Genomic DNA, 23,025 nt, shown 5'->3' on the forward strand with positions numbered 1-23,025 from the left:
GTATCCAGTGCCAGTATCTCTTTCCTTGGATAAAGAGCCCAAAAATATATTCCTTCAGAATAATGCTTTTGTACAATTTTAGCAAAATCTCTCTATTTTTAAGTTTTGTTCCATCTGAAATAAAGACTAACATTCTATTTATCTTGGAGACAGTAAGGACTACAGATGCTGGAAGCCAGAATCAATAGATGTAGAGCTGGACAAGCACAGCAGGTCAGACAGCATTGGAGGAGCAGGAAAGTTGGACTGAGACCCTTCATCAGGACTTATCTTCCCTAATACTCACTGAACTTAGATGCTAGCTTTTTGTGATTCATGGTTGAGGATTCTGTTCTGTAGTTTTCTGCAGTCTTTCATATTTAAACAATATTCGTCTCCTCTACCTTCCTTCCAAAATGCATAACCTCACATTTCCACATCTTAGATTCCAGCTGCAAAGTTTTTGCCCATTGACCTAATCTGTACATATCTCCATGTCATTTGTAAACTTTTCCATAGCACAATCATTTTCTTCATCCAAGCCATTAATATATTATAAATGATTGTGGCCCCAGCACTGATCCCAGTGACACACTACTAATTACAGATTGCCAGCCTGAAATGTCACCCCTCCTTATTCCAAATATCTGGTTTCTATTAGTTCGCCAGTCCTCTATCCATACTAATTTACTACTATGTGCTCTTGTCCTATTATGTGTAGTCTCTTATTAAGTGCCTTCTGAAAATCCAAACATACTCATTGCTTCCCCTTTATCTATCCTGCTTCTTACCTCCTCAAAGAATTCTAGTAGGTTTGTCAGAGATGATGTCCTCTTCATGAAGCAGTGCTGACTGCCCGATTGTATTTAGCATTTCTAAATGATCAGCTATTGCATCTTTTCTAATAGACTTGAATGTTTTCACAATGACAGATGTTATGCTAACTGGTCTATAGTTAGGTCACCTAACTTTCTGCTTGGGACCCTGCAGCATCAGGACTCCATATTGAGTTCAATAATTTCAGGGCATGGACATATTTTTTCATGACCTTTATCCATCACCGCAACCCAGGCCGTGTCATCATATGGGCTGCTTTAAGCGCAGCTAACTTAATTTTATGTACTTATGGTCCCTATTAGTAGCTTTTCTTTCTCAATGGCTTACCATTATTCATTTATTTGTTCGCTGAACTATCTTTCTTGCCTTCTGGGTTCACCTTCACCTATCACTTACCCTTTAACCCTCTCAACAGAATACATACCTTCTTTTCTTAGCCACTATTGGTTCTGAAGAATGGTCACTGGACCCAAACTGTTAACTATGCTTCCTCTCCACAGCTACTACCAGGCCTGCTGAGTTTCTCCAGAATTTTCTATTTTGTGGCCTATAGTTACTTGGTTTTTGTCTTCACATTGGCAGTTTTCCAATCCTCTGGGATATTTTCAACCTCCCACCTTTTTGCAGCAGCCCTGCAAATCTTCTGGTAGTTATTCAATTTCTTTTGAAAGTTATAATTGAACCCACCTAAGATCATAAGAAATAAGACCTCTGCAGAGCAGTTCTGCCATTCAATAAGATCATGGCGAATCTGATTCATCGTAAACTCCACTTTCTGGCCTGTCTCCCATAGCCCTTAATTGTTTGTAAATCTAAAATATTTCTCATGCTGTCTTGAATATATTCAGTGGTCCAGGCTCCACTGCTGACACTACGACGAATTCCAGAGCCTTTTGAGAGAAAAAAAAACTCATCTTCATTTTAACTGAAAGGTCCCTTATTTTTAAATTATGCCTTCTAATTCTAGACTTCTCTGTGAGAGGAAACAATTTCTCCACATGTACAGTCATGCCCCCCTCAGAATAATATGTTACAATAAAAGGAACCCATTCTTCTAAACTAGGCCCAACCTGCTTAGGCTTTCCTAAGACAACCCCTTCATCTTGAAAATCAGCCTTCTCTAAACAGTTCCTAAGCGAATACATCTCTCCTTAACGAAGTTGTCAGAACTGAACAGAATGCTCCATGTGTAGTCTCACCAATGTAATAAGAGTTGTAAGAAGGGTTGTGGGGAGTAGTGACAAGACATCCCCACTTTATCCTCTGTCTCACTTGCGATAAATATCTCTGTTCCATTTAACTTCCTAATTACTTGTAATCTTTTGTGATTCATGTATAAGGATATCCAGTTCCCTCTGTAATGCATTCTGCTGTCTCCCCATTTAAATAGTATTGTGCTTTTCTATTCTTCCTGATTCATATGTTCCCATAGTGCACTCCAGCTGCCAAATCTTTTTGTCTACTCAATTGACCTATCATAACTCTGTCCTCATTCTATGTAATATTTTTCTTCATCTTTGTTTGCTGGGATGGTTTTTTTTTCATTCCTTCACAATTCATTCTGGGTTTTTTTATGTAGCTCATACTCCTCATGTTGCTGCTGTATTGACCTTTAGTTTGGCCACATTTGGAACATTGTGTACATTTCTGGCCACGATGCTATCAGAAGAATGTGGAGGCTTTGGAGAGTGTACAGACATAGTTTAGCAGGACGTTGCTTGCTTTGGAGAATATTAACGATGAAGAGGGATTTGACAAACGTGGTTTGTCTTCACTTGAATGTTGACCATGAGGGGTGACCTGATAAAAGTTATAAAGTTATGTGAGACATAGATAGAATGAATAACTGGAGTCTTTTTTTCCCATATAGAAATGTCATTTCCTAGGGGTCATAGGTCTAAGGTAAAATGGGATAAGTTTAAAGGGGATAAAATGTTTGAGAGGCACTTTTTCTTTATAGATGGTGGTAAGTACCTGGAATGTGCTGCCAGAGGAGGTGATGGAGCAGATACAATAGAAACGTATACGAGACATCTTGACAGATATAAGAATAAACAGAGAATAGAGGGACAGTGTAGAGGCATTAGTTATTTAGTTTGGAAGGCATTGTGTGACATCGCAGCCTTGATAGGCTGAAGGCCTATGCCTGTGCTGTACTGCTCTTTGTTAATGCAACTGTTATTTCTTTACTACATTCGTTAGCTGTCTGTCTATTGCAGCAAGATTTCTTTTGTTATTTAATGATTCCTAGCCTTTGTCTTCTCATGGAATTTCTTAGTTCTTCTTGTACTTTCTCCCTTCTGTTAGCTTATAACATTTCACCTTTCTATTTCTCTTCAGTTCTGATGAAAGGTTATTGACCATTCTCTCCCTGGATGCTGAAAATGTGTTGCTGGTTAAAGAGCAGCAGGTCAGGCAGAATCCAAGGAACAGGAAATTCGACGTTTCGGGCACAAGCCCTTCATCAGGATGCTGGATGCTGTCTGACCTGAGTTTTTTCCAGCGTTTTTTGTTCCTATTTCAGATTTCCAACATGTATAGTACTTTGGTTTTATAACTTATCTATGCCACTTTGTTCTATGTATCATTTTCACAATTTGCTTTCCAATCTATCCTTGTATATTTGGCTGCAATACAGTCAGTTATTTCATCCAAAGTCTTTGAGATAGATTGCTGTGGGTCTGGTGACCCTTCCTCAGAACTGATGGTAGCTAGGAAAATGTTGGTTTATATGCAGGAGATTGGGTGGAGGGAGGGGTTAAGGAGTAAATGATAAGTAGAAATAGAGCCCAAAGAGAGAGAAAAGCAGTTGGACAGACAAGCAAGTCAGTAACGATCTGGCTAGGAGTGTGAATAGCTGTTTATGGAGATGGGTAGTGGCTAATCATTCTCAGAAATAATTTCTACCCTCAGTCATTCATGTCTTTGCTAAAGTATGGCGTACGAACTGGACTCCTTATTCAAGAAAGGATACCACTTTCATTGAAGTCAGTTCAGAAAAGGTTCACAATGATGATTCCTATTATGGAAGGATTGATTTATGAGCAAAGGCTAAATAGGTTGGGAGTCTACTCACTGGAGTTTAGAATCATGAGAGGTGATTTCATTGAAGCATACAATATTCTTGACAGAATGTTACCCCCACCTCACCCCCATCAGAAGAGTCTAGGACCAAAGGGCATAGTCTCAGAATAAAGATGTACCAATTTAAGCTTAAGATGAGGAGGAATTTTCTCTTGTCAGAGGATTGAGAGTCTTTGGAACTCCTTGCTACAGAGGGCTATGGGACCAGAATCCTTGTATATATTTTAAGGCTGAGAAAAGTAGATTCTTGATCAGTAGGGGACTCAAGGATTACAGGCAAAGCATAAGAAAGTGGATGAGAAATGTCAGATTAGCCATGATCCTATTAAATGGTGGAGCAAGCTAGAAGTCTTGGCGGCCTGCTCCTGTTCCTACTTCTTTTGGTCTTCTGGACATCAAATCAGTGTTCAGTATATATCAATTTTACATTACTGCCTGAATTATGGTCTCTGGAAATGCATGATGTTATTTAGAGTCATAGAGATGTACAGCATGGAAACAGACTCTTCGGTCCAACCCGTCCATGCTGACCAGATATCCCAACCCAATCTAGTCCCACCTGCCAGCACCCAGCCCGTATCCCTCCAAACCCTTCCTATTCATATACCCATCCAGACGCTTTTTAAATGTTGCAATTGTACCAGCCTCCACCACACCCTCATTCCACACACGTACCACCCTCTGCGTGAAAAAGTTGCCCCTTAGGTCTCTCTTATATCTTTCCCCTCTCACCCTAAACCTATGACCTCTAGTTCTGGACTCCCCCACCCCAGGGAAAAAACTTTGTCTATTTATCCTATCCATGCCCCTCATAATTTTGTAAGCCTACGTAAGGTCACCCCTCAGCCTCCGACGCTCCAAGGAAAACAGCCCCAGCCTGTTCAGCCTCTCTCTGTAGCTCAGATCCTCCAACCCTGGGAAATTCCTTGTAAATCTTTTCTGAACATCTTTCCGATAGGAAGGAGACCAGAACTGCCCACAATATTCCAACAGTGGCCTAACCAATGTCCTGTACAGCCGCAACATGACCTCCCAACTCCTGTACTCAATACTCTGACCAATAAACGAAAGCATACCAAACACCCTCTTCACTATCCTATCTACCTGCAACTCCACTTTCAAAGAGCTATGAACCTGCACTCCAAGGTCTCTTTGTTCAGCAACACTCCCTAGGACCTTACCATTAAGTGTATAAGTCGTGCTAAGATTTGCTTTCCCAAAATGCAGCACCTCACATTTATCTGACTTAAACTCCATCTGCCACTTCTCAGCCCACTGGCCCATCTGGTCCAGATGCTGTTGTAATCTGAGGTAACCCTCTTCGCTGTCTACTACACATCTAATTTTGGTGTCATCTGCAAACTTATAACTGTACGTCTTATGCTAGCATCGAAATCATTAATGTAAATGACAAAAAGTAGAGGGCCCAGCACCAATCCTTGTGGCACTCCACTGGTCACAAGCTTCCAGTCTGAAAAACAACCCTCCACCACCATCCTCTGTCTTCTACCTTTGAGCCAATCTATATCCAAATGGCTAGTTCTCCCTGTATTCCATGAAATCTAACCTTGTTAATCAGTCTTCCATGGGGAACCTTGTCGAACGCCTTACTGAAGTTCAAATAGATCATATTTACTGCTCTGCCCTCATCAATCGTCTTTGTTACTTCTTCAAAAAACTTAATCAAATTTGTGAGACATGATTTCCCATGCACAAAGCCATGTTGACTATCCCAAATCAGTCCTTGCCTTTCCATCATGTCCCTCAGGATTCCCTCCAATAATTTGCCCACCACTGAGGTCAGGCTCACCAGTCTATAGTTCCCTGGCTTGTCTTTACTGCCCTTCTTAAACAGTGGCCCTTCTTAAACGTTTGCCAATCTCCAATCTTCCGACACCTCACCTGTGACTATCGATGATACAAATATCTCAGCAAGATGCCCAGCAATCACTTCTCTAGCTTCCCACAGAGTTCTCGGTTACCCCTGATCAGGTCCTGGGGCTTTATCCACCTTTTACTGTTTCAAGACATCCAGCACTTCCTCGTCTGTAATCCGGACATTTTGCAAGATGTCACCATCTATTTCCCTACAGTCCATATCTTCCATATCCTTGTCCACAGTAAATACTGATGCAAAATATTCATTTATTGTGTACTTGTAGAAGAGAAATGTAGTCCTATGACAAGTACTTTTCAATAAGATTTAATCAATTTTTCATAATAATGTATGAATTTTATAATATTTTTATATTGGATATTGAAGTGTAGACTTGGATATTTCCACAAAGCTTGATGGATCTCATGGTTACTTTTAGCCAGCGTACCAAGTGGTGACCCACTGCAAGGAGATCAATTAAAAGCTGCATATATTGTTTACTCCAGACTCCGCATGTGGCACATATGAGAACTGGAGTCAAAATGGGTGATGTATCGCTTCAAGATAGCATTCTTTGTGATGGTCTGATGGATGCGTTTCATGGTTACCACATGGGAATTACAGGTAAGAACTGCCCTGAATTATTAAAAAGATTTCTTTAGTATATTGTATTTATTATTTCAGACAGGAATACAATTTGTGTGAGTGAATCAAGTGGATAATATTAGGACAGAAGTTGCTGAGAAAGCTCAGCAGGTCTGGCAGCATCTGTGAAGAGAAATCAATGTTAACTGTTTGGGTCTGGTGACCCTTCCTCAGAACTGATGGTAGCTAGGAAAATATTGGTTTATATGCAGGAGATAGGGTGGAGGGAGGGGTTAAGGAGAAATGATAAGGAGAAATAGAGCCCAAAGAGAGAGAAGAGCAGTTGGACAGACAAGCGAGTCAATAACTATCTGGCTAGGAGTGTGAATAGCTGTTTATGGAGATGGGTAGTGGCTAACAATAGGTAGTGTGATACACTGTGTGATACAACGGCCTGGTGTGTGTGATGGGGCATAGGACATGGGGCACTTCAGGTTCTAAAATTATTGAACTCAATATTAAGTCCAGAGAGCTGCAAGTCCCCAGATGGAGGTGCTGTTGTTCCAGCTTGCGCCAAGCTTTGTATTAAAGTGGCAGGTGAATTGGCCATGCTAAATTGCCCGTAATGTTAGGTAAGGGGTAAATGTAGGGGTATGGGTGGGTTGCGCTTCGGCGGGTCGGTGTGGACTTGTTGGGCCGAAGGGCCTGTTTCCACACTGTAAGTCTAATCTAATTGGAAGCTCAGGGGCAACCTGGAACAACAGCACCTCCATCTGGGGACCTTGCACCACCAGTTCTGAGGAAGGGTCACTGGACCCAAGATGTTAACTTTGATTTCTCTTTACAGATACTGCCAGACCTGTTGAGCTTTTCCAGCAACTTCTGTTTTTGTTTGTGTTTCTAATTTACAGCATCCATGGTTCTTTCAAGGTTCTTTCAATTTTTGTTCGGATATTCTTAGAAGCCTGACAGCAGCTTGTTTCTTTAAAATTCTGACATGATTTTTTTTTCTTGCATGGGATGAGCCCTCACTGGTTTTGCTGATCCTTAATTGCTCAAAGGATAGTTAAGAGTCAATCACATTACTTTGGTCTAGAGTCACAAGTAAACTAGCTCTACTCTCTAATTTATTTCACGGCATGAAGCAAATTTCTTTTCCTGATGGACCTAATGATGTGATGGATTTTTATGACAAGTGATAGTACTTTCACTTTAAATCTCAAATTGGAGACGTGGGCCTGGATTTTCACCAAGTCACTTGGCACTTTCACCTGTGCTCCCAACTTTGGTGGCAACATTATAGGGATGGGCATGCCCTGAACCTCTACATAGTTTGTGAAGTTAGGCCAGCCTTTAAAAGATTCATCACTCACAAGACAGCACTTCAGAAATTTCATGAACCATGGATTACATGAGGAAATTTTATAGAAGATAATTTTAGAATCTCTTTCTTGTACTTTACAATGGCATTTCTAAGTCACCTAAACTTTGTCGGACAAATTTACACTATAGTGACAATAGAACGTGTTTACAGAAAAAAGGAAAAAAAAAATTAATTTTCACTATGTTTGAAAAAAAAGCTCTTTACTTTAGGAAGTTTTGAAAAAAAAAACAAGACCCCTTGAAGTATTGATAGCAGAGAATACAACAGAAAATCCTCTCTGTAAGTGTCTTCATCTCAGTCCTAAATAGTTTCATTGTTTCTCGAGACGAGTGCCCCCAACTGCTCTTTCCCTAGCCAACAAGAACATCCTGTTGAGCAGTGTAAGAATTTGATATGATTTAATGAGATCACCTTGCTCTTTTCTAACCTGTAGGAAATAAAGATCCAGTTATAAGATTGTACAGTAATGAAGAGGCCCTTTAGCCATCGGGTCTGCATTACCAAAAGTAGATTATTACCTACGCTAGTCACGCTACCCTCCACATTCTCATCTATATAATTTATGAATATCACAAACAGTAAGGCATCCAGTACTGATTCCTGTGCTTTGCCACTGCAGACAGCCTACTTCAGGCAGCCTGTGTCTCATAGATACATAGAAACACAAAAAAGATATGTGCAGCAGTAGGCCATTTGAGCCTGCACTATCATTCAATATAATCATGGCTTTCTCTCCATTGAGCACTTTAGCTGCAAGGCCAAGTCCAGCTCCCTCTTGAATATATCCAATGAACTGGCCTCAGCAGATTTCTGTGATAAGAGAATTGCAGTTTCACAGCTCTGAGTACAGAAGTTCTTCCTCATCTCAATCCCGAATGGCTAATTCCTTACTCTGACACTGTTTTGCACTTCCCCCAACATAGGGAACATTCTTCCCACATCTAGCCTGCCCAGTCCCAACAGGGTTTAGTATGTTTCTATGAGATCTCCCCACATCCTTTTAAATTCCTGTGAGTAAAAGCCCAGTCTTTCTTCGTATGTTAGTCCTGCCATCCCAGGAATCGGTCTGGTGAACATTTGCTGGACTCCCTCAAAAGCAAGAATATCTTCCTCAGACTAGGAGACCAAAACTGCACACAATACTCAAAGTGTAGCCTCACCAAGGCCCTGTATAACTGCAGCATTCTTGTTCTGATACTCAAAACATCTCACCAGGAAGGCCAGCATGCCATTAGATTTGCTCATCACTTCCATCAGAGGGCAACCTGTTCAAGAGGGCTGGGTTTCATCTGAACTGGTGGGGGACCAATATCTTGGTGACCAAGTTTGCTACTGCTACAAGGGAGGGTTTAAACTAAATTGGCAGGGAGGTGGGATCCTTAACACCAGGGAGGCAAGTGCAAGGCTGGAAGGAGATAGAGTAATCAGGAAGAGTAAAGTGAAGAGACAAGTCAGGCTGAAACATGACAGGGAGCAAGCAATAACTGTTGGATTAAATTGCTTCTATTTCAATGCAAGAGGGCTAACAAGTAAGGCCAATAAACTCAGGATGTAGATAGATAGGTGGGACCAGCATATTATTAGCCATTACAGAAACATAGCTAAGGGAGGGTCAGGACTGACACCTTATTGTTTCAGGGTTTAGGTGCTTTAGGCAGGACAGAGGTGGTGGAAAGAGGGGAGGCGGAGTTGCATTTTTATTTAGGCAAGTATAACAGCAATAATCAGAGATGAAATAACTGAAGAATCATCCAGTGAGGCATTGTGGGTGGAGCTAAGAAATAAGAAGGGGATAGGCACCTAAATAGTCAATGGGAATTAGAGGAACAAGTATGCAGGGAGATTGGGGAGACTTGCAGGAGCAATAGGGTTATCATAGTAGGGGATTTTAATTTTCCTAATATAGAGTAGGACTGCCATCACGTGAAGGGCTTAGATGGGGTGGAATTTGTTAATTCCGTTCAGGGAAGTTTCCTCAGAAAGTATATAGAGGGTCCTACTTGAGAAGGGGCAAAACTCGATCAACTGTTGGGAAATAGGACAGACAGGTGACTGGGGTGACAGTGGGGGAACATTTGGGGACCAACGAGCATAGTTTTATTAATTTTAAAATAGTTGTAGAGAGGGACAAATCTGGTCCATAGGTTCAAGTTCTAAATTGGGGCAAGGCAAATTTTGATGGAATTAGTCAGGAACTTGCAGGGGTTGATTGGAGTAGTTTGCTTGCAGGTAAAGGGACCTCCGGCAAGTGGGAGGCCTTTAAAAGTGAGATCGCTAGAGTTCCTGTGAGGGTGAAGGGCAAGGTTGACAAGAATAGAAAACTCTGGATGACAAGAGATATTCAGGCTTTGACCAGAGAAAAGGAGGAGGTATGGATCAAATACGGGCAGCTGGGATCAAGGGAATCCCCTGGGGGTGTATTGGGGAGAAAGTGAGGACTGCAGATGCTGGAGATCAGAGCTGAAAATGTGTTGCTGGAAAAGTGCAGCAGGTCAGGCAGCATCCAAGGAGCAGGAGAGTTGACGTTTTGGGCATGAATATTTCTCCTCTGTGTTACTGTGGAGAAAGACATGGGGAAGCTGGGGAAGTCAGAGGTGATAGCTGGAGGACAGTCCACATTACTGTAGAGGAGCTGTTAGACGTATTAGAATGTATGAAAGTGAATAAATCTAGCCCTGACCAGATATATCTAAGAACACCGCAAAAACGCTAGAGAAGAAATTGTGGGAGCCCTGGCTGATATTTTTACATCATTGTTAACCTAGACCCAAACAATAAAAGGAAACAGACAAAATAGTGAGCACTCTGCCCACCCCCAACTATATATCAACACCAATCCTAATCGGAGAGAAAAAAATACAACAGCAGCTTCTTTAAGAAAAGGGTAACATTACAAGAAACATAGGAAGAGAAAAAAAAACATTATTGTCCGTGTCTAAAGATCCATCTGAATTATTTTAAAGTGTCCAAGAAATTTTTCACTTGTTCTGAGGAGACAAATGACCGCACCACTGGGTATCTCATTGAATATTGAATACCAAGGTCCCTTAATTTTCTTTTGACCTCATCAAATAATTTCCTTTTACGGATCACTGCCACAGAAAAGCATCTTAGTCCCTGTCTGGGCCTTGGATCTTTCCCCTTCCTTCTAGATGATTCAAGGAGTTTCTGCTTGTCCCTGTAGCTTTGAAATCATATCAGAGTGGGCAGGGGTGCCATTCCAGATGAAACTGTGCACCGCAACACGGTGAGCTCTATCAACCTTCACTCAGTCAGTCTTGGCATCTCAGCCAAATAACTGTGGCAGCTCGTCTTCAAAAAAGCTTGACAGGTGCCCACTTTCCACTCCTACCTCAATTTTCCAGATCATAGACCTGTTCAGTCAAGGCCTGGACTTGTTTATTGAGGGCCTTAATTCACCCCACTGAGGACTCAGCCTTGAGTCTCTCCAATGCCGCGGTCTCTCCTGAGGACTCTCCAATGCTGCGGTCTGCTGCTCAACCTATTCAACTCGCTTCCCGAGCCCTTCCAACTCCTTCTCATGCTTTTGTAGCATGTCCGAAATCGGTTTCAGCCGAGTACGATTGTCTTCCATCAACTCCTTGATTGCCACGAGTCCTTCAGCAACATTCTACTGCGCTGGAGGGGTAAAAGTATCAGTACTGCTGGGCTGGGGTGCATAGCTCAGAAAGGCAGATCTGCTCAGATTGCTGCCATCTTGGAATCTTGGATCCCCCTGCCACGGCACCTTTAACACTGTTCCACTGTAGGTGGAACATACGCTTGCATTAGCCCACAGCTTGGCAGAGAATTCAATAGAGCTTGTTATGGCTGCCCAGTAAGGCCTGTATGCACAACTACAGTAAACTCTGGACATCCTGCGGTAAGCAATTGTAGATATCACAAATTTGTAGTAGCCAATTGAAAAAGGATATCAGGGTGATATAGTGGATTGGGGGCATCCTGGCGCATGCTTCGGACCTCAGCGTGAGTCCAGGGCTTGTCTAGAGGTGTAATGCCTATCATAATGCGGGGATACTGGTTATCGGCGGTCTGGGGCATCAAGGCTGCAGCTGCACTCCGAGTAAGTCTGGTTTTGGAAGTGGGAACACTGCTCGCTTGATCTGGGTGTCCTGTCCTTGACATGTTCCATAACAACAGATCCCTTCAAAATCCCTTGATTCGTGGGGGGTGGAATTGATTCATGTCTAATGGCAAAAAGTACAAACGGAATTCCTTTATCCTAATCATCTGGATAATCTTGATTATAAGCCCTTCACATGGTCTTTAACATCAGATGCTACCTTTCTAGTGCTCCCTGCAATTCTGCATTGTTTGCAGTGGATTTGATTTTTATTCCTAATCTGTCTACAACTTTCTTAAATAATTTTGATGTAAAATTTGACCCTTGATCTGATTGTATTTCTGTAGGTAGTCCATATCTAAAGAAACATTTGAGTAACTCTTTTAGTAGTGATGTTGCATAGTTGAATAGCCTCTGGAAATCTAGTCGACAAATCTATTATTGTTAACAAGTACTGATTCCTACTTCATGTTTAAGGTTGGGGTCCTACACAATCAAATACAGGAATGGGTAGTAAAGGTGCAGGTTTTATTACTGCCTGCGGTTTTCTAATTGCCTGACAAGTATGATGTGTCTGGCAAAATTCAGCTACTTCCTTAAAAATGCCATTTTTTTAGAAAATGCTTGTCTTTTTCTAAATGACCTCCTTACTGGTACTTCATGCACTACCTGCAACATCTCTTACCTATAAGCCACTGGTAATTCAACTTGTCTCATGTCTCATCTGCCTGAAAACCATATATATTAGTGTAAAAGTCAAATTTTTTAGACTATTTCTAAGTTTATAGGGTCGACAATTACACAGGTGCTAGTTTTGAGGGGCTGAAATTCATGCTACAGTACAAAATACTATATTATTAGCAGAAGTCCATTTGATATCTCAACTGATCCCAGGTAAAGTAGAAAAGCACAATGAATTATGGTAAAGATATCACTGGATAAAAGCAAGAGAAACCAATGAATTACTGGTAGTAAGTTGTATTTATACGTACTGGTACGAAAATTTAACATGTCAAAGATTCATTGAAATCCTGCAAAATCACACTGTTCAACATTGTCATGGTCTGGTTTCATGAATGGCACACTTAAAATGAAACATTTATTAAATTCTGAATGTGTAAGTGTCTTGAACTTTCCCGCCAAATTCTAATATTTCCCTTCCATTTACTCTCACGTTATGAACCCCATCAACATTAACAAATTTGTCAAAGAATTCAAGATTTTTTGTAGCTAATATATCTCATTTTTATTCTGATGTAATTAAAATTATTAACTTTTTAACAAATTAATTTTTGGCTGTATAGTGAACGAAGTGCGATAAGTACCAAACAACTTAGTACCAGTCTGAATGCATGAATGAATGTAGTAAACCAAGTGTGGTAAGTAGAGTGATCAATCAATGAATGAATGAATTGAATAGAGACACAATATTATAAACAAAGAGCGATGAGTAGAGTTACCGGTATGAAGGAATGAATACGATTTCATCTAAGTGGGTTAATGAGAACATGCAGTTTCCTTTATAAGAGATTTATAATGTGATATAGTAGGATCAAGCATCACATGAGATATATGGAAAATACAAGATTTTTGGCCAAAAATAAGGAGTCGACTTTTACATGAGAATGACTTTTACACCAGTATATATAGTATCCAATGGTCTCCAATTCCTCATCAAGACATAATTTTTAAGGTCGTAGCATTCAGGGGTACACTGAGATACTTCTCCTGTGTGTACTTTTTGATACAGTTGCTTCAGTTTTTCATCTTTCTGTTGTAACTCAGTTAATTTGTCTGAGCTAAAAATGTCCACGTTAGCCTCCACCTGCGCCTGTTTTGTCTTAATCATTGAATTAAACATGGTCCAGGATAACTTTACTTCAACTCCCTTATTTGTATTTTTTTATTTCTCCTCCTATTTCAACTGGTGACTTTGTGACCTTGTTACCGCACAGTCAGGCCTGTATGCACAACTACAGTAAAGTCTGGACATCCAGATTATGCTTCCTGTAATACCTCAGTTGCCTGATTTTCCACTGACTTTTCAACCACAGTTGGCAGCACTCCTACCTATGACACAGCTATATTGTTAGCAAGGACAAATTGTACTCCCGGAGCTAAGTTCTTCTAGTACTCCTACCATGACTTCTCCACTTTTCACTGGACACTAACCTCACTCTACATAACTGAGCACTTGTTGCATCATTAATTCCATGTACTAGCACTTTTTCTGGCAGTAGTTCTTCTGAGTTACATACCTCCTCATCTCTCAGCATCAAAGGTTGACATGATCCAATATCTCTTAATACTGTAACCACTTTACCTGCTGCTCTTGGCCTATGTGAGTAGACCTTACCTTCATAAGTAACTGGTTGAAGAAGATCTGGCATTTCTCCTTAACCAATCTCTGACCAGGTTGTACATTCTGGTGCATTGTTTTAGTCTCTAGTGTGCTTTCTTTTACCATTTCAACAAAATGCAATGGCTTACCCTATTTTCCTACATCCATCTTCCCAGTGATTTTTATAATCCACCAAAACAATGATTTCATGTGGCCTACTTTATTGCAGTGAAAACACCTGACCTTTTTAACTTTCCTCTTTATTACTTTCCTCCTTTTCCCTTTTATCCTGTGGTAAACTATCTTTATTAACTTCAAAGAGATGTAGTTTTCTCTTACCACCTGAGCATTTGTGGGCGGCACGGTGGCACAGTGGTTAGCACTGCTGCCTCACAGCGCCTGAGACCCGGGTTCAATTCCCGACTCAGGCGACAGACTGTGTGGAGTTTGCACGTTCTCCCCGTGTCTGCGTGGGTTTCCTCCGGGTGCTCCGGTTTCCTCCCACAGTCCAAAGATGTGCGGGTCAGGGGAATTGGCCATGCTAAATTGCCCGTAGTGTTAGGTAAGGGGTAAATGTAGGGGTATGGGTGGGTTGTGCTTCGGCGGGTCGGTGTGGACTTTTGGGCCGAAGGGCCTGTTTCCACACTGTAAGTAATCTAATTTCTTCTTTCCCCAATTTCTATCTGAAATTGATATCAGAAGTCAAACTTTGATTTAGAACCAACTCATGATTGTCAGCCATTTCAGCTGCTAATCATGTTGTTTTAACTTTCTGCTCTACATGAGTTCTCACTACCTCAGCAAGTGAATTTTTGAACTCCTCCAAAATAATCATCTGCTTGAGAGCATCATACGTTTAATCTATTTTTAAAGCCCTTATCGAGATTACTTTGTTTGATTTTTTTCAAACTCAGTGTATGTTTGACCAGGCGTCCTTCTCATCAAATTTAGGCAATGCTTGGATATATTTAAACAGATCTCCACCAGGCTTTTGGCTATTATGGGTTTGCTCATCCTCCCTATCCTCCTCACTAAGCCTACCTTCTACCTTCACCTCCATCCTTTTCAACCAACTTTCTTGTCTAAGTGCCAGTTTATGAAGTTCAAACTCTCTCTCTTTCTCCATTTCCTCTCCTTTTGTTCTACTAGTGTGTTTCGTTCTTTTTCTCTTATCTCTGCTTTTAACCATAATTCAAACTGTTTTATTTATTTTTGCCTTTCATTTTCTTTTGCCGTTAACTCAAGCTGCTTCATTTTCAATTGAATTTCCAAAGATTATAATAGCCATTCCACTAAATTTAAATGCCAAACTATGGCTGGAATTATCTCTCCAGTTCTCATGGATGCAGGCAATTCCAACTCCAGCTTGTCTGCCACTTCCAGCAGCTTTGCCTTGTTTACCTTTGTAAAGCCCCCAAAATTACTTCTATCAGGTGCAGAAAACTCTTAGTGACTGAAAGAGCCATTTCTACCCCAAACACTGCTTAAACCAACCAAATTCAATACCCAGAACGAAAGACAGTAACACTTATCACTTGCTGCTTTTGAGTCCAAAGATCCTAATCCCAAATTGGAATGACCAAATCAATCCTGACAAAAACCCTCAATTTGTTATGGACCAGGCCACACCCACTCAAAATATTTGAAGAAGACAGCCTAGACCCTAACTTTTTCTTACTTTAAAGGCAAATGTTGTGTAAATTCCAGATGTGATGAGCTGGTCAAGCCACTCAGCTTTAAGCAAAACAGAATTTATTTAAACACTATAGTTGAAACATGAACAAAAGAAAACAGAATTTAGAATAACTTAACTGCTTGAGAACTTTGTATGGAGTTGCAGGAGATAATAAATGAGTATTTTGCATCAGTATTTACTGTGGAGAAGGACATGGAAAATATATAATGTAGGGAAATAGATGGTGACATCTTGAAAAATATCCATATTACAGAGGAGGAAATGCTGAAAGGCATAAGAGTGGATAAATCCCCAAGACCTGATCAGGTCTACCTTAGAACTCTGGGGGATGCCAGGGAAGTGATTGCTGGGCTCTTACTGAGGTATTTGTATCTTTGATAGTCACAAGTGAGGTGATGGAAGACTGGAGGTTGCCTAACATGGTGCCACTGATTAAGAAGGGTGGTAAGGACAAGCCAGGGAAATATAGACCAGTGAGCCTGACATCGATGGTGGGCAAGTTGTTGGAAGTCATTCTGAGGGACAGGATGTACATGTATTTGGAAAGGCAAGGACTGATTAGGGATAGTCAACATGGCTTCGTATGTGAGAAATCATCTCTCAAGAACTTGACTGAGTTTTTTGAAGAAGTAAAAAAGTGGATTGATGAGGACTGAGCAGTGGACGTGATCTACATGGACTTCAGTAAGGCGTTCAACAAGGTTCCCCATGGGAGACTGGTTAGCAAAGTTAGATCTCATGGAATACAGGGAAAACTCGCCATTTGGGTACAGAACTGGCTCAAATGACCAGTGGAGTGCCATAAGGATCGGTGCTGGGTCCATTTCATTATTTATATAAATGATTTGGATGTGAGTATAAGAGGTATAGTTATTAAGTTTGCTGATGACACCAAAATTGGAGGTGTAGTGGACAGTGAAGAAGATTACCTCAGATTACAACGGGATCTTGATCAGAAGGGCTGAGAAGTGGCAGATGGAGTTTAATTTAGATAAATGCTTATACTTAATGGTAAGGTCCGAGGGAGTGTTGCTGAACAAAGAGACCTTAAAGTGCACGTTCATAGCTCCTTGAAAGTGGAGTGGCGGATAGATAGGATAGTAAAGGAGTTTGGTATGCTTTCCTTTATTGGTCAGAGTATTGAGTACAGGATTTGGGAGGACATGTTGCCGCTGTACGGGACATTGGTTAGGCCACTGTTGGAATATTGCATGCAATTCTGGTCTCCTTCCTATCAGAATTATGTTGTGAAACTTGAAAGGGTTCAGAAAAGATTTACAAGGATGTTGCCAGGGTTGGAGGATTTGAGCTATCGGGAGAGGCTTGAATAGGCTAGGGCTGTTTTCCCTGGAGCGTCGAAGGCTGAAGGGAGACCTTGTAGAGGTTTACAAAATCATGAGGAGCATGGATAGGATAAATAGACAAAGTCTTTTTCCAGGGGTGGGTGAGTCCAGAACTAGAGGGCATAGTTTTAGGATGAGAGGGGAAAGATATAGAAGAGACCTAAGGGGCAATGTTTTCTCACAGAGGGTGGTACGTGTAATGAATGTGCTGCCAGAGGAAGTGGTGGAGGCTAGTACAATTGCAACATTTAAGAGGCATCTGGATGGGTATATGAATAGCAAGGGTTTGAAGGGATATGGTCTAGGTGCTGGCAGGTGGAACTAGATTGGATTGGGATAGCTGGTTGGCATGGACGAGTTGGACCGAAGGGTCTCTCTCTGTGGTGTATCTCCCTATGACTCTATGATAACTCAACCGACTCGATACCACTACTTAACTAAGGAACTGTTCCATTCTTGTAATATCCCATAAACACGCCCCTTTGCAAAAGGTACATTCAAAATCCGGTTCTTACGAGCAGGAGAAATTTCAGAGAGAGAAGTCAGTCAAGAATAACCTGCTGAAGCATGAAACATTTGTTTTGCACTGTTGCAGCTTTTGACTGCCTGCTGAAACTAAACCAAACTGGAAAACACCTCAGATGGGAGAATTGGCCACTCCCTAACCATCATTAATGTAAGATGTGGAGGTCTGGTGTTGTACTGGAGTGGACAAAGTTAAAAATCACACAACACCAGGTAATAGTTCAACAGGTTTATTTGGAAGTACAATTTTTCAGAGGCTGCTTCTTCATCAAGGAGCTAATGGGGCAGGATCACAGGACACAGAATTTATAATAAAAGATCAAAATGTCATACAATTGGTGTGAAGATTGCTGTCAAGTTTTTAATCATCTGAGGATGTAGGTTTCGAGTGACTAATATGTAGATCCCAGAACTTCTTTCAAGTCACAGTCCTCCATTCAAAGAAAATACTCTTCCATCAAACAGGTATTATTGAGTTTGGCACTGGCCTTCCAACATTTTACTGTTGATGTGATGAACAATATGCCAGAGGCAATTGTGTACATGGACCACAATCCTCTTACATTCGTGGAAAGATTTAAAGGCAAAAATATGAAACTATTTCATTGGAGTCATCTGTTACAGGTTTTTAATTTACAAATTGTGCATGTTGTGTATCGTAAAAATGTGATTGCAGATGTATTAAAGTGGATTTGACAGAAAAAGTGTAGATAAGATTTGACTGATTCCAATGTTATATATTTGTGCAGAAATTAATATGAATAGTAAAACTTAGATTAATGACATATGTATTTCATTGTATTGGAATTAAGAATTAGAGAAAAGAAATGAAGCCATCTTCTCATAATGATGGTTCATTTATTTCTTATGAGGGAAGTGTTATGAAATTTAAGGTGTGTACTGTACCTTTAAGAGAGAGAGAATGCTGTTTGGAACTGAGAAATTACAAGCACCTGTGAATGTGACTAAATGACAGTCCCAGAATGTATTGGAAAATTGAAAATATAAAACATTTGGCTGTGAAATGAATACCTGAGTTTTGGTTGCTGTTTTGACAACAATTTGAATTTAACCAATCAGTTTAAATTATGCCCCAGGATTCTGAAACCCAATCAAGTTTGAATTTATTGTTTTCGAGTAAAAAGTGAGGTCTGCAGATGCTGGAGATGAGAGCTGAAAATGTGTTGCTGGTTAAAGCACAGCAGGTTAGGCAGCATCCAAGGAACAGGAAATTCGACGTTTCGGGCCAGAGCCCTTCATCAGGAATGATTGTTTTGCCAACACGGAACCAGTGAGATGATCCGATGTTGGGACGTATAAAATGCAGACATTTTGAAAATTGGTCAGAGAGCAACTGTCGTAGAGCCAGAGAGTTATTTGCCAATATGACATGTTGCTTTCCAAGAATTTAGGAAACCCTCTCGATCAAAGGTATCTTTCCATGTGAAATATACTCTCAGTAAAAAGAAAGGAAATGACCTAGCAGCTGGAAGATGGAAGACACAGAAGGAAGCTACTGTGTGGTTTTGAAATTAAGTTGATATATTTTTAATGAGTGTCTTATTGAAACAGTATGATGTTATAGGTTTGAAGGCAGATAGTAAGCAGTTAAGAGAAAAGGGGGCTTGGCGATGTGAATAGTTTTTTAATATTCACTTTTAGAGTTAAAAAGATTGATCTTATTTTCTTCAAATAATGGAATCTGGGAGTTCTTTGTTACTCATATTTTAACAAATCACGAGGGGAGATTAGCTTTTCAGGGTGTTTGTACTGACTGGATTGCTCCAAGGGCAGCTGGGCTCAATAGACAACCAGTGCTCTAAATGACTCTTGAGTTTTAGCAAAAATATGTGAAGCAATTGCAGACTGAATGGCTGGAAGCCTGAGTACTATAACTAAGTTTGTACTTCGTAGAATAATTTTGAGCATGGATCAATGGTGCAAGATTGATCAATTACTTGTTATATTTCCTGACAATCCACATGTCTACATTTAGGAATGTAGCTTATCATGACTTTTACAGCATGGACATTTCACTATATTTAGTTTTTGTTTGTTTCTCCTTCTGCAGCCGAGAATGTGGCCAAAAAATGGAATGTTAGTCGAGAAGAACAGGACAAATTTGCTGTACAATCCCAGACAAGAACTGAGAAGGCACAAAAAGCAGGATTTTTTGACAAGGAAATTGTACCCATCTGTGTCCCATCTCAAAAAGGTATTGGTGTGATCCCACATGAAGCATTTGTGAAATCTTCAACATTGATCTTGGTCAGTTTTACTTTTGGTGTGGAAGAAGAGGACTGCAGAAAAAGTGGTTTTGGTCTCGATCAGGGAATTTCAGCCTCCTTCTGAGAGTGCTAACACTGGGGTAATGATTGTATGGCCTTGCATTTGTCAGTGTTGACAGTATATCTTATAGGCTATTTGATTGTAGAGAGGACATCTCAACCAAGCCAACTAAACAGGTTGATCTTTCTGAGCAGTAGTGTACATTTACAGTTCCAGCAGCAACCACTGCATTGCGGTTAGTGGCTGAGCCTTTCCCTTAACTCAAAAACATCAGGATCAATTGCATTGACAAGATTAGCATGAAAGTGTTGAATGAGCCTTAAGCCTTTGAGGAGCTGGCATCAATTATTTCTGTAACAGCTGTAAACCCTCATAGCTGCACTTAATCTGTATACCCCCACAATAGTTGAACTGAACACTGTGATTATAACAGCATATAAAATTCAATACTGATATCACAAGTTCATGATGTGGTCTGTAGTGCTACACCAAATAACAAGAACAATATCTTTCCTAATTCTGGCAGTGCTCAAAGCAATAAATTCTAATCATATGGTGTCTGATAATCTTGGGGCTGCAGAAAATAACCAGGTCATGTGAGCTGCTGATCTCCTAAATTACACGTGACCTTCTGAATCCATGAAATATGATCATGTCAGTTTGAACTTCTTTTGGCAATTGAAAGGATTTGGAAAAACTGGACCAACACCTCAGTCAGAACTTATTGCTGCTTTTTTTTAAACCAGCGCTGCCTCTGGAAATAAAGTGGATAAATCCATGATGGTGAGGAGGTACCTATGAATTAACATAGTCTTAGGAAAGCATTTTTTCCTTATTTCATGGTATGTGTCATCACCGGCAATGCCAATATTGGTTTTTCAATGGCTGTTGAATTAAGTGTCTTGCTAAGCTATTGCAGAGGGCGACTTCATGGTGTTGGTCTGGAGTTTGCAGGTTCTCCCCGTCATTGTGGGTTTCTATCGGGTCCTCAGGTTTCCTCCCACAGTGGAAAGATGTGCAGGTTAGGTGGATTGGCCATGGCAAACTGCCATGTAGTGTCCAGGGATGCATGACTACTGACGAATCTCAACAGCATTAATTTTGATTATGTGACACTGAGCATTTGTAGCTGTACCACATACATTTTAGGAATTTGCTGATTTTTTTCATAGTCTTGTGTCACAAAGTCTCCCAGGGTTTGCTGACTGCTGACATACCAGGTAAACCTAGTTGCCTATCAGCCTTCAACTCAATTTTTCTGTGTGCTTCCCATATCTGCTAATTCTCTGAGAGACCAGAAATCTGTCTTAACCTTAGATAAATTCAGTAATTGCACATCTACAACCCTCTGGGTCAGAGAAATCCAAAGATTCACTTTCTTTTGAGAGAAGAGATATGTCCTCATCTAAATGACAGGTTCTTTCCATCTCTGTGTGGATTTCTGTCGGGTCCTTGGGTTTCCTCCCACAGTGGAAAAATGTGCAGATTAGGTGGACTGGCCATGGCAAACGGCCATGTAGTGTCCAGGGATGCATGACTACTGACTCATCAGCATAAATTTTGATTATGTGACACTGAGCATTTGTAGCCGTACCACATTTCATTCAAGAACCTTTCATTATTGATTTCCCAACCAAGGTAAAATATGGGCCGGCAAGGAGATTTTCTGAGAAGTGCTGATCTGTGCTAGAACAAAAGAATTCCTATTTTAGGATAAGAGATCCAATCATTTAGGAAGTGAGGAGAAACCTCTCATAGATTGCTGCACTGCCCCTTTTTATAAAAGGAGGGAACTCTGCATTCCTGAAAGGAGATTCCAGTCAAGACTCCTTCAGAATTGTGGAACTGTACTTCCATTCTGACAGTTCTTTTACCGTTCCAGAATGTCGGAGAAAGAAAATAATGCCCCATATTCACAGAAGTTTCCTGTTGTATTGTGTAATTTTAAGGTCCAAACAGCTTCTGCGAGATGCGAAGTACATAAAGTGTGATGTTAGGATGCAGGGAGAGCAGGGGTTAATGGGTACGGCTGTAGGGTGCCAGACAGGTTGGAGTAGGGATAGAATGCAAGGCTGCAAAGGGGCTAGGTAATGCATGCAGTCTGGATGGGTGGGGGATGTTGAGTCCGGCAGTAGGAATGGTTCAGTCTGGAACAGGGAAGGATCCATCTGTGGGGGAAAGAGTGAGCATGCTTAATGTCATGGAGAGAAATAATTGTGTCCAAAAGCAGGGGAAGAGAGGTTGTTGAAGAGCAGGTGAAGTTGGTTTGAATCCAGAGTAAGGGAAGGAGGGATGTCCCAGGGATGTCAGGTCAAGGTCTAAAGAGGTGTAGTCAGGTATGTGTTGTTTAAATATGACGACACGATTACAGCAAGACAACTTCATATTTGTAGCCCAACTCCTTACAATGCAGGCCAGCATGCCATTTTCATTCTTAATTGCTTGATGTCGTAGTCACAGGTGAGGTGCCAGAAGACTGGAGGTTGGCTAACGTGGTGCCATTGTTTAAGAAGCTTGGTAAGGACAAGCCAGGGAACTCTAGACTAGTGAGCCTGATGTCGGTGGTGGGCAAATTGTTGGAGGGAATCCTGAGGGACAGAATGTACATGTATTTGGAAAGGCAAGGACAGATAAGGGATAGTCAACATGGCTTTGTGTATGGAAAATCATGTCTGACAAACTTGATTGAGCTTTTTGAAGAAGTAACAAAGAGGTTTGATGAGGGCAGAGCGGTGGACGTGATCTAGATGGACTTCAGTAAGGTGTTCGACAAGGTTCCCCATGTGAGACTGGTTAGCAAGGTTAGATTTCATGGAATACAGGGAGAACTAGCCACTTGGATACAGAACTAGCTCAATGGTAGAAGACAGAGGGTGATGGTGGAGGGTTGTTTTTCAGACTGGAGGCCTGTGACCAATGGAGTGTCACAAGGATTGGTGCTGGATCCAAAGAGCAAAGAGAGAGAAGAAAATTTACAGCCCAGGAACAGGCCCTTCAACCCT

General features: G+C 41.0%; 1 protein-coding gene across 2 annotated transcripts in view; it reads left to right on the forward strand.

Annotated features, from left to right (window-relative positions):
• acat2 (acetyl-CoA acetyltransferase 2) overlaps positions 1–23,025 on the forward strand; it is a 111,442-nt gene that overhangs the window by 56,810 nt on the left and 31,607 nt on the right. For both annotated transcript variants that reach the window (XM_060830988.1, XM_060830989.1), the window contains exons 4-5: positions 6,283–6,400; positions 19,806–19,949. In XM_060830988.1, coding sequence (XP_060686971.1) covers positions 6,283–6,400; positions 19,806–19,949 — 262 coding nt within the window. The remainder of the gene's footprint in view (positions 1–6,282; positions 6,401–19,805; positions 19,950–23,025) is intronic.

This window comes from Hemiscyllium ocellatum, chromosome 10 (genome assembly GCF_020745735.1).
Source record: "Hemiscyllium ocellatum isolate sHemOce1 chromosome 10, sHemOce1.pat.X.cur, whole genome shotgun sequence".
NCBI classification, from domain to species: domain Eukaryota; kingdom Metazoa; phylum Chordata; class Chondrichthyes; order Orectolobiformes; family Hemiscylliidae; genus Hemiscyllium; species Hemiscyllium ocellatum.